The 12589-nt window shown below is 39.8% G+C and overlaps 1 protein-coding gene across 1 annotated transcript; it reads left to right on the forward strand.

The window, feature by feature from the left end:
• The first annotated feature begins 1011 nt into the window (after positions 1 to 1011).
• On the forward strand, positions 1012 to 11445 carry LOC131786672 (trafficking protein particle complex subunit 12). Its single transcript, XM_059103747.2, has 16 exons — positions 1012 to 1334; positions 2439 to 2540; positions 3037 to 3185; positions 3532 to 3592; positions 3814 to 3889; positions 4586 to 5319; positions 5796 to 5912; positions 6246 to 6359; positions 6883 to 7021; positions 7183 to 7368; positions 8046 to 8119; positions 8430 to 8528; positions 8972 to 9066; positions 9599 to 9686; positions 9871 to 9921; positions 10549 to 11445. Exons 1-16 carry the CDS (start codon positions 1110 to 1112, stop codon positions 10738 to 10740), a joined length of 2502 nt encoding a protein of 833 aa, XP_058959730.2. The 5' UTR covers positions 1012 to 1109; the 3' UTR covers positions 10741 to 11445.
• Positions 11446 to 12589: the final 1144 nt, after the last annotated feature.

Genomic DNA, 12589 nt, shown 5'->3' on the forward strand with positions numbered 1-12589 from the left:
GCGTCACGTTTTGGATTTCTTGCTTCGTCATTAAATCTTGAGCGATTTAATGACTAACTTCGCTTTGCATAGGGCGGAAATGTTGGCATGTTTCTCCTAAAATCGTTTAATCAATCTTGATTAACCTGATTTCAATTTTTATCGTACTGTACGCAAAACACACCACACTACCCCCGCCCCCTTTCAATTATTTTTTATCTGCAACTTGGGCATAGCACGTTATTTTATTTATTTGATTTGAATTATCAGTTTCCCACATAAGAAAAGGGTCTGACGCAACCCCTCGTCCCATCGAGCCACGACCTCGACAAGGTATGAATGGCTCTCGACTTTGAATCCTACCTGGTTTCAGAAGTGTTTAGGCGCCTTACATTTACTGACTGGTCAGCCAGAAAAACTGGCCGGTGATTTTCGCACCCACGTTTGCCATATGACTTGCTTTCTCCTTCGCTGGCTTTATTTTCACCAGCAGGTAATTTAGTGTTAACAACTGGGTTGAAAACGTAAATTAGCCACCGTAAAGAGTAAAAAAGCTGACGTTTCGAGCGTTAGCCCTTCATCAGAGCGATTGGACGACGAAGGGCTAACGCTCGAAACGTCAGCTTTTTTACTCTTTACGGTGGCTAATTTACGTTTTTAACCCAGTTGTTAACACTAAATTACCTGCTATACTCTCCCACCGACGCAGCACCAAAGTTTCTTTAGAAACTTACCCTTTTATTTATTTTCACCAGGCTCCAAATAGGCACCAGCTATGCAGGTTTGGTGTCCGAAGTCATCTTTCTCATTCAATAAAGCTACGAGAATTTTAAAGAAACAGTCTCCCCTTATCTTGAAGGGTGCTTCTTCAATTCGTAGAAAAATAAGCAAGACCCAAGGGAAATAACCAAAATCCCGCAACCGCACCTTATACCTGTTGTCCTCTTACCGAGCGTTACATTTCTCTCTGCAGATCCTCTGAGGTTGCCCTCATAGAATCCGCGATCCAACAGCGGTTTTACTATACAGTCGCCATTTTGGATCTTAGCATGAAAACATCCTTGCATTTTGGTCGAATTGCTTAAAGATGTGAACTTAATCGTTCACATTACTTTCAAATTTGGCACAAAATGGGCCAGGGAAGCTCTAAGGAAAGTTACAAAAATGCTGTGAAGAAACTAAGCAGCATAGAACTAGCAAACATCGAGGCGGTGTTTAACGAGATTTCGACGAAGAGAGAGGATGGAACGCGACATGTAGAACTGTCTCTGATCAATCGGCAAGATTTTGCTGAACGCTTCCGGCTGCCTGGCTTTATTGCTGAACGCCTATTTCACGCCTTTGATCGAAATGAGGTAGAGCACTTAATTTTTATTGTTTTGAAATCCTGTTATTTATTGTCAGGGTCAAATGATGCTGGAGATTATGTGCTCACTTACGTATCATATCTGAAATCATATAAAGAATAAATGCTCTTCCAGGTGAGCCAGTTAAGTGCCAGGGAAACTTGAGGAAAAAACAATGATAAATATGTTTGAAAAAAATGAAAAAACTTGAGGAAATGATATGGGGCGACCCTGCAATGGACCGGTTCCTGCACAGGGTGGTTGTAATACTCCAATTTACTTTATGCTGTCAAAGTCTGGTTAACCCTTGGTTAACTCCCAGAAGTTATCTATATGTAGTTTCTCCTAATATTTCCAATATGTTAGCTTGCAAACAGGGCATGGGAAAAAACAAGCCAATCAGTGAGAGGAATTGTTATCTTAACATAACCCCAAATTCTCATGTCCATTTTGCATGGAAATGTAAGGGAGTTAGAAGGGAGAATTACCAATTGTATCTTGGGAGTTAAGGGGTTAAGCTTTGTTACAATGGGCCATGTGTCTCATAGGCTTTCTTTGCTCTTCCAGCTGAAAGATCTTGCCAAAGGAGTTTCAGTAACTAGATAAAGTCTTAGGACAAAACCCCCCCTGCCTTCCCCCTCCCTTCCACATTTAGCCTGTGTAGCTGTTGGGTTTGTGTGTGCTTCACAATTTTGTATGCATGAGTGATGACAGGTGAAGGCATGGAAATGAGTGGTAGAGGTAATCAGTTCTTCTGTACCAAGCCTCTTGTGGCTTCATCTCTCATTACTTGGGAAATGTTAGGCAGAAAAGATGGATTCATCTTGCCAGCCAGCAGTAAAAATAAAATGATGTTCTCACTCACCCCCATGCAGAGCCATTTGTGAGGAGCATTGCAAAATTGAAATGCTCTAACAGATTTGTTATTTCCAGAGGGGTGGGAAGGTTTTAAAAACTAAGCAATAAGATATTTTTCGATGAAAACATTATTTTCTTTTTAATGTGGGCTTTCCTAGTTGTATCTTGGCAGAGGAAAGAACCAAAAAAAAAATAATGATGAAGTGCTGCAAGTCATTGCATTCTGAGTCATTATTGATTTTGTTTTACTTGCAGAGTGGTACTATAGATTTAGAAGAGTTTATTGGAGGAATTGCCCTTTGCTTACATGGGAAAGTGAAGGATAAGTGCAGATTACTATTCCACATCTTCAATCTGGTACTGATTTGTCATACATATTACACTGTGCTCTAGAAAAACTGGTGGATTTTCCTTGATCTGTAAAGCAAAATAGGTTCCTGCAACAAACAAAATCTCCCAAAATAAAGTTCCACAAAAAACTGCCGTTTTCTGTTCAAGGAAAAACTATGAATGCTAATCAAGTGCCAACTTGTACATTTTGTGTTTGGTGTCCCTCAAGATATCTAACTATGGATCATTGACCATGTAGGTCCCTGTACCTTTGCCTACTGGTAACTCAATACATTGGAAAATTTTAAATTATTAACTTCCTTTCCTTGTTAATGATGTGCTACTAGAACAGAAAATTTCAGACACAAGCTCCCGGCAGAAATTTTTGTCACCTCAAACCACAAGGCTTTTTTTTCTCAAAGCACAAAAATTGTCACCCTTCAAAATAAAACTCCTACAAAACTTTCATTCTGTCCCATACATCCTGAGGTCCATCACATCTGATCTCTTACTCTGATTGCAGTCTGATGATGATGGTGTTAGCAGAGATGAATTGACTGCCGTTCTCTTAAGCTCTCTTGAGTCAGCGCATGTGATATTGGACAATGTGGAAGAAACAGAGCAGCCTACAGAGGGGAACAATACAGACAAGCTGATTGAAACTGTTTCAAGGTTTTTTTAAATCAAAAGATTTTCCTGATTCTGAAAATTTAATAGTTGTGTGTTAGAGCAATGACAAAGGGCTATAGCTTAAACTTCAGCCTTAGAAACTCTTACAGTAGCCAATTTACATTATCAACTCATTATCTTCCAACAACATTTTTCCCCCTCATCCCCTTGGTTTCTTAAGAAAACTTACCCCCTTTAATTTTTCAGGGTTTTTGGATGAGACCTCAATTTTGCAAAATATATCCTGAGTTAAGGAAATTGAAGAAATGTTACCAGCAATGCAAGCTACCCAACATAGTGTTTGATTGGTTGATTTAACCACCATGACATGTAGTTAATTCTGTTTCAGGATTGTCAGTGATGCATTTGATACCTGTAATGTGTCCAAAACAGGAAAGCTTTCGGCCAAGGTTAGTTGAATGTGGTCAATACCAAATAACCCAGAGTGCAAATTTGTAAAGAAACTTTGATGTAATCAGGTGTCCTGACTTTTGCATTGAACCATGAACATCATTAAGCAATCATTTCTGACCACCATCACAATGTAGATGTTTTCATTTGATCTATATTTTATAAAGGAAAAAATTCTGAAAGAGTTTGATACATTATGCAGTTTTATCTGTGTTCTCAGGAGTTTGAACATTGGCTTTATCGAAACCCAAAGATAATGGACAATGTGTTTGGCTGGCAATGCCCAAGTCCAGAGGGTAAGTTTCAAGGTTTTATTGAAATATAGCAGATTTTAATGACCAATTTAATAATCTTTTGATGTGACATCGATAGAGCCTGGTAACCCTGAATCATTCTTAGTCATCTTCCACAGCATGGGTGGTTGACCCTTTGACCCTTAAGAGTGACTGGCATCTAATTTCTCCTTACAATATCACCCCTGAATTACCCCAAGATTATGGAGAAAATGCATACTGATGTTAGGGTGTGAAGGGTTAATATGGGCAGCATATCAATGTCAAGTGAGATGGGTTGAGTAAAAGAGAGAGAGGGCAGAGTCTAAGACTTCCCTTTCTCATCACTCCTTCCTCCCTCATCAGACTCTTATATAATACCAGTACATGTTAGGTAGCTGATTGGGATTGTATCTAGTCCATCATCCCCAACTAGGAACATAATTAGCTTGAAATTTCCATATGAAATGACCATTGGCACCTAAGGACCCTCTCCCCTTCAGCTATGCTTATTTATGGACAGGTGGATGAAGTCATGTGGGATAAAAGTGAGAGTTATTGAATTTGTGGATCAATGTCATTATCTCAAAAACTGTGCACCTACCCCTCCCCTAACCCAATAACAGTCACCTGATAACAAGCTAGGGTTAATGTTGGATTAGGGGAGGAGTAGGTGTGCAGGTGCTCAGTTACTGACATTGATCTAAATTTGTTTTCCAGAAGGTCAGTGGATGAATGAAAGCTCACCAGAAGCAAGTCCTACTAAAACAAAGTTTACTAGCATATTGTCTGATGAATCTGTTCAGAGTGTGGAAATTCAGGGTGTACCATCTGAGCAGAGTGACAACCGTACCCTAAGTGACTTATTTTCTTCAAACACCAGCACTAGTGGTGATGCAGAAGGACACAGCTTCTTTGATTCTCTTGTTGCCCCAGCTGCTTCTGACCCATTTTCACAAATAGGGGGACAAACTTTTCCACCATCAGTTGTATTCTCAGAGCCAATTCATCAACCTTCTGAAAAACAATCAGCACCTGAACCAGCTCAAGGGGATTTGGGTTTTAAGGTGGTGAACAATCAGGACACAATACAACAAGACTCAGAACAGTGGCCTCCGTTCCAAGGGGCTGAAACGCCCATGCCACCTGTTGCCCCAATTCTCAGTCAAACTTCAGTGGCCCATGATGATCCTCTAAATGCCATGCAAAACCAGGAATCATCCAATCTCAAACTTGAAATTACTAAGGAACAAAAGCTTCCTTCAGCACCACCTACCCCTGAAGGAGAGTGGGTGAGAAGCAAACAAACTGAAGCTGAGAGAAGATCCTCAGCATGGATAGCAACACCCCAGACTAATCAGTTTCTGGTCACCATTGGATCAGGTATGCTGAACCCTGCAGATGTGGATCAACAGTTCTTAACATCTCCTGGATTGGTTATTGAAGGTCCACAGGTAGGTTTTTGTTTTGATGGAGTGTTTCTTTATCATTATGTGATTTAGTTAAATGACAATTTACTGAAATTTATGCCCACAACTTTAGCATGTCCCTTCTGATCATCAGTCACAAGTGAAGGTAAAGGTGGAATATTGCAATTCATTTCAGCTGAACCTTAGAGTTCATATGTAGTTTTATAGCTGTTGCTTCTAGCAGTCCTGAGCAGTTTTGTAGAGTTTGTCTCTAGGCACTTCCCCCATCCTAAGGCACCCCCTTTTTATCTTCTACCTATCTAAGCATTGTCAATGGGTGCTTGGAATAGGGGCTTGCGGCTGGGTTCTTGGGATTTTCCAGTCATGGAGGCAGTTTTCTTCTTGGGGGCTGGCTGGAGACAGTGGAAGCTCTTGGATACCTCAAGCACCCACTTTCCTTTTAAGCAAGGCAGCTTTTAATGGCCCATACTCATAAAGCTTAAATCATATTTACTTTTTAGGTGGACCCTGTGAAGGAGCTGATGTCAAAGTTTATGGGTGAACAGGATGCAGAAAATAGAAAGACATTGAGTGTTGACAGTGTTCCATTGGATGAGTCTGGGCTCAGAGAATTACTGGTGGGTGAAAGAAACCCATCTGCAAGAGTTCACAACTTTTGCATCCAGAACCTGCATATCATCCAAATTTTGGTATACACCGAGTTGGTATACACTCATAAAGTGTTTGTAGCAACTTATTCATACCAGAGGGCTTAGCTGGAGTTTGTTGTCAAGTTAGATAGTTGATCCTGGTCAGTAATTATAAGATAACTCTAGCTGCATAAGTCAGTTGCCAAGTGTCAGTTCTCTGCTAAGCAAGTTGAACTACCTTTCATTGTCTTTCCTAGTACCCTTTTTTGATTGTAAAGTAGATATTGTTGAATTTGTGTCATGATCCCAATCCCCTTTCAGAGACAACAGTGCTGGCGAGCAGCTCTTGAATTTACCACCAGGTTCTTGACAGCACATGGCCAGGGTGTGGGACAGAAGGGTCAGAGAGCTTTACACACTCACAAGACCTTACAGGTATAGACTAGGAGTAATGTTTATGGGAATGAATCACCTCCCATTTTGCACATTCTCCTTCTACCCCTTAGGGAAAGCCTGTAGGAAAATTACAAAATTCTTGAATAAAAATAGTGGCAAACAGATGCTAAGAAGTTACCCCTCTTCCTTTTGTTTCTCCTGTTTTTTCCCTTGAATTCCCTTTATCTAACTCAATATATATCTGCTTTGCAATAATGGCAGTGATGATATTGATGATAATGATGATAATGATATGAGTAAGATGCACCAAACACCATGTAATGAAATTAAAATTTTGTATCAGATGTTGATTAAGTCCCATGCATCATTTCTTGAATGGTTTTGTATGTTCCCCTCTCCTGTCAGTTGTCATCTTTTCTTGTCCATTGATATTTTCAAAAGAAGGGAATTTAATTCATGGAATAATGTTTTTCTATGAGTTTGGTGAATGAGGGGATGTGGGGGGGGGGTGGTTAGTTTGTGGTCTCACTGATGAGCTGGTCTTCTTGTCATCTACCTACAGGTTTGGTTTTGTAGAATAGCTCTTATGTTCAAGCTACAGATGTTTAGTACTGCTGAGGTTGAATTAGAAGCCTTTGGAAGTTTTAATCAGCCTGACCTGTTTTATGAGTTTTACCCTGATACATATCCTGGAAGAAAAGGTATGTGTCTCAGTGATACCTTTTCATGAGTTTCACACGTTTTTCAGGAGGTGAGGTAAGGTTCTCAGCTACACTGTATGCAGGACCTCTCGTTTGCAGAGCTTTAGAGCTGACTTCTGTGCAAAGCGAGATGTTTACCCTCTTCCTTTTTTCGTTTTCAGGGTCTATGGTACCATTTTCCTTGCGGGTTTTGCATGCAGAACTACCTCAGTATATGGGCCGACCAAAGGATGCCCTAGACAACCTGTATGAGCTGCAAAGGAAATGCAGTAGGATTCAGAAAAACTTGCAGGACAATCTGACCGAGGATGGTGGCCAGGGAGAGATGACACCCGAGAACAGATTGGGTAAAGTAAATCCCACATCCCATGAAATAGAAATGTTCAATCTAGAGTTAAAAGCTGGGTATCAAAAGCTGAGTATCGAAAGCTGAATATCGAAAGCTGAGTATCGAAAGCTGAGTATCGAAAGCTGAGTATCGAAAGCTGAGTATCGAAAACTGAGTGTCGAAAGTGATACGGGATAACTAATTTGGTTTTACTTCACTGCGCCTTTGCTCTTTAATTAATCTAGAAAACTTGCACCAGCCTCTCAACTAATTGGATGCAAAACTGAGAGGGAAAAATCGCAACTTTGTTTGTTGTGTTTTCCTGCCCTCTAAGCCATTAATTTAAAACCCTTTCCGCTCACATTAGCATTTATATTCTCCATACAGCTCTCCCCATATTCCTAAGGTGTTGAAAAGGAGAACATGTCTAACATGTAGGAGCTTCTTTGGTTGGTGATCATTTCCTATATTCTCATGACCTTTACATTTGATTTAAGGGTGAAACTGTAAGGAGAGATTAGAAGCCAAACACTTAAGGGGTTTAAGGGTTAAGTTCTCGTTGGCTCCTTGTATCAACCACCTCTGCGCAGAAGCGCCTATGTAGTTACTTTGGTTTCGTTATTACTACGCGTAATGTAAAAGCGCCCAATAACAGAAACAAGTCATTTAGTAATTTTGTGAGTTCGATTTTTTCAGCTGCTATTGAATTGTGGATCACCAGAGAGGTGCGCGTTCTTTATTCGATAGGAAACTGTTTTCTTGGCATGAAGGTAAGATGAGCTAAATTTCTCTTTTGTATCTTTTGTTGAGGAGAAATAATTCATATCGAGTAGCCCCTTTTTTTAAATCTTAGCCTCTCTCATTTTCCGCGCTTTAGGCAGTTTGCTGGTTTTAACTTTAAGCTTTTATTGGCTGCTTGTTTTTTTTTCCCTTTGCTTTGATTGGTTCTTGTGATTCCAAAGGTTTCGGTTTTGCAGCACTCATTCGAGATGCCTCCAGGGTTGATCGTGGGACAGCTAAGAAAGAAGAAGACAAAAAAACAGAGCTAGCTATGTATTTACAATATTTTAAAACCGGCAGGATTACAGTTTAGCTGTGACAGTGTTCAAGTCTATTATGGATAAAGATCCTTCATGTGAATTCAACTTGTTATCTGGGATAGGAAGAATCTACTTACAGGTAAGCCATGTGAAGTTTCTATCTATTTTTCTTTCATATTTAAGGCTGTAACCTTAGACTCATTTCAGTAGAGTATTTGAACCGCGGGAAAACGTTGGCGACCGCGTCGCCACCGTTAAAAGTTTTTCATCCGATTGGCTGAGAGGGTGCACTGGTTTACTTAACCAATTACCGAGTGTCTATGAAATAAAACCTAAGTAGTACCAGCCTATTAGATCAATGAGAAATACCACAAGTAGCCAATGAGAAAAAGGCGGGATAGTCTGTAGACTTAACCGCGGGAAAACGTGAGTGACGAAGTCGCTGCCAGGTATTTTCACTCGATTGGATGAGATGATCCGCGAGTTTCTTGAGCGATCACAGAATGTATTGAAACAAAACTTGAGAAATTCTTTTTAATCTCGAAACTTTTGGATGTTACCTTATATGATGTTTGTTTACAGCTTGGAGACTTGGAAACGGCACAGAGTTATTTCAAGCAGGTGGAATCAAAAGCAACTGGTGACCCAAACTCACTTAGCAGTGTAGTCATGAATAAGTAGGTGCTCACTTTGGATTTTTTTTGGTACTAGTTTAATTCTGGTCTCCCTTCGTTTCTCGCTCCGTCGGGAAGTCCTGCTTGTGAATGATACTTTTGTGCTGTGTCGACGGGAAAAGTTGATTTTCAACCAGAGTTTGATAGGTGTAGGTGATCCGCGTTAGTAAAGTTTAGAATGGTGAAGTTGCATAGACGACTCGATCATTAACTTTTTGCTCTCGGTACTGTTTTTTATAAATTTCTTATGCTGCTTACAAGGAGAATTTGTCCAACAATCAAGGGATTCTTAAGTTTGCGATCATTTCCTTTCATTCTCATGACCATAACCACCCACAATAACTCTGTTGGGAGAAATAAGATGCTTACCCTTGGAGAAAAAAAGAGTCAAGACACAGAACAAACAAAGAAGATGAGAACTTTCGAGGAAAAAAACGGTTTAATTCCAAGCGTTGAATGCACAAACACAGTTAATTCCTTCCAAAGTGGGAGAGGTTAGTGTTGCTGTCTCAAAGCTCTTCTTTTTCCCGAACAGAGGCTTGCTTGCGTTATCTGCAGGATCATACGATGAAGCTCACAGACATTTTGTAGCTGCTACTAAACTAGATCCATATAGTTCTGTGGTAAGTGTTCGTATGAACTTTTAGAAACTACTAGAGCGAATTTCATTTCGGCCTCAGTCTTTTGCATCCTCTTCCAGTCTCGCATTTCAGTCTTAGATTTTTATTGTCTTGGTTTTAAATATTACTGTAGTTTTCTTTTTAACCTTGAGATTATTTTGGTTATTTTCTTTTCTTTTGTGCGCAGGCTATCAACAATGTAGCTGTTTGTTTGCTATTTCTTGGCAAACTTAAAGAGGCAAGTCTGACATACCATTTAGTTTATTACCTTCTAAAAACACATCGCTATAGTGCGTTTTAAAACTGTGATGTTTCTATGTTTTCTTAAACGATGGCTTTCATTCGCTGTTATTTCCTTGAATCCATTGTAACTTGATAAAAATGATTTTGTAATCAACCTTCAGTCGCCGAACGAAACGTGCACGGTTGCTCCCGTTTTGAAACAAGAAATGCATGATTTTTCCGATTCTAATTTGTTGATGCCACCTGAAAGTTTTCAATCTGTTCAAATGAGAGCACGCTAAAAGCAACGAGCGTGGTTGCGACATTTGATCAGACAACGCCATGCACCCACTTTCCCTAAGTTGCAATGTTGCCACAGAATCAGTTTTAATAAATATTCACAGTTGGGTGAAGAGCTAGACAAAACGGCAGCCATCTACAAACGCAAGAAAGGCGAGAGCTCGACCAATAATCGACCTAAATTTTTCTCTTGATTGACTGGGAAAATGATGATGTTTATTTTGATTGTTAGAAGAGCTCAAAAGTGAATCCAATCACAAAACTCAGAAAGTTATGCAAAGAGGTGTTTTCCTGTAACTGAAGATAGTTCAATCCTTTTTTATTCTATGGTTGTCTTTTTCAGGCGCTTTCTTTACTGGAGAGGATCATCTGGAAAGACCCTAAAACAAATCTTCAGGAAGGGCTACTCTTTAACCTCTGTGCCATTTACGAACTTGAATCATCCCACAGCATGCAGAAGAAGCAAAAACTTCTAGAACTGGTTGCCAAACATCGAGGAGATGGGTTTAATACCTCCTTCCTGAAGATAGCTTGACACTTGCACTACTCTTAACTCCGAAACACCTTCGTTGCCCTTTCGGAACACATCGGGATCAGATCGGCGAGAAACTACAAACATTCTCGAAACTGTTGTTGCACTTGAAATTATGTTTAGTTACTCAACAATGGGAATGAATAAGCTAAGAAAGTATTACGGACCCTGAACGCCGACTACGATTAAACCTCTCTCACTCATTTCAGTGGTGCTCTCAACTGCTATTTCGTTTTTCTTTCGATATTAACTTGAGGCAGGCCTGCGGTCAGCGGAGACGAGCGAAAAAGCGAGCGCACGCACCAGTTTCCCACACAACTTTACGACTAACCGCTGTTAGTCTATCGCCCACCCCATCAGTGCAAGAGCGACTACCTCTCCCTCCATTGACTAAGGGCCTGGAACAAGCTACTCTGATATCAAAGATGGGTTTTTTTGTCGCCGTCCGTTAATTTTTTATTCGCCAGTTTGTTCTAAATCGGAAGCGAATGATAGTCTTGTAAAACAGTTACGGATCTTAAAAAAGCCGCTTTATGTTAACAAGAGTTAATCACCCAATCCAATTAATCTTCTTTTAGCACATGGTATTTTACCACGGACATTTTCAGAATATCGCGTTAATCAAAGTGGAATCGGTGGACAAAACTTGTATTTTGAGAGAGTTAATTGATAAGTAACATAGTATTAAAATTTAAAATTCCACTCTAATCAAGGCGAGGACTAGGTTAATCGCGTTTGACTCAAAGCGCAAAGGGCGGAAAAGATTATAATAACCTTGAGTGTGGGGAAACATGAAACGTGTGCCATGTGCGTGGGAACATGTATGTGACCTTTTCAGAATGCAGGGGAAAAAACAAGCTAGTTGCTAAAGGGAGATTTTGTGACAGTTCCATTCTTGTTTGACAAACAAAACGCCATCCCAATATTAAGACATTTCCGTCCCATTTCATTCTTTCACTACCAAGATCTCATCAGTAATTCTCCCCACTCTTTAACATATAATTTTTGTGATGTTGATTCGGAGAATTTGGCATTGGATCAACTAAACTCCTTTGAATTATATTTTGCTTTATCCTCATCACTCGTCTGCTTGATATCATATTGATGTAGTAAGGAGAAATTGTGTCGTGGTCACTCAAGGAGTTTAAGGGTTGCGAAATTTTCGTTCGATTTACGTCGGATGGTTCCCTCTGACTTCGGAGAGTTGCCCCAGACTTTTGCCGGTCCTGTTCGATTTTCTTCAAAGCTGTCAAAATTTCTAACTGATTTTAGACTGTTTTGGGCGATTTTGAAGGGCTCCATCTGATTTTAGATGGTTACGTGTAAGTCCTAATTTAAAAGTCTCTGCTCTATTTTGAGTGCTTCCTCCCGATTTGAATGATGGATCTTTCCTACAATGACAGTAATGAGAGTATCATTCATGTAATTTTGGATCGAATAACATGCGTGTCTGTCTTTCATTAATAACATACTAAATGGGCTGGGGAAATGATCTTTATTTGTTGACCTAATGTTTTGAAAACATTTGCTGACATTTAGGAACGTAAAAAGAGATACGAGAGGTGTTCTCTGACGTCAACTTGGGAAAATCAAAGCAATCTGGAAACTCCTTTTAGTCTTCTTCACGTCATTCAAACGTCATTCAATGTTCTAAAAACACTTTTAAAGGAAACAAACTTTGGAAAGGGTTGAAATTTATCATAGTCCGAGTATTGTTTGCATTTAAATATTTTAATTCTAACACGGTGATTGCCTCTAAATTTAGCCCAATTAAGTTGTGAGAAACTTGCCGGTATCTCTTTAACAAGGCAGGATATTTTTTCTCCAACAACACTTACTGAGAAAACTCCCA

This window comes from Pocillopora verrucosa, chromosome 2 (assembly GCF_036669915.1).
Source record: "Pocillopora verrucosa isolate sample1 chromosome 2, ASM3666991v2, whole genome shotgun sequence".
Lineage (NCBI taxonomy): Eukaryota > Metazoa > Cnidaria > Anthozoa > Scleractinia > Pocilloporidae > Pocillopora > Pocillopora verrucosa.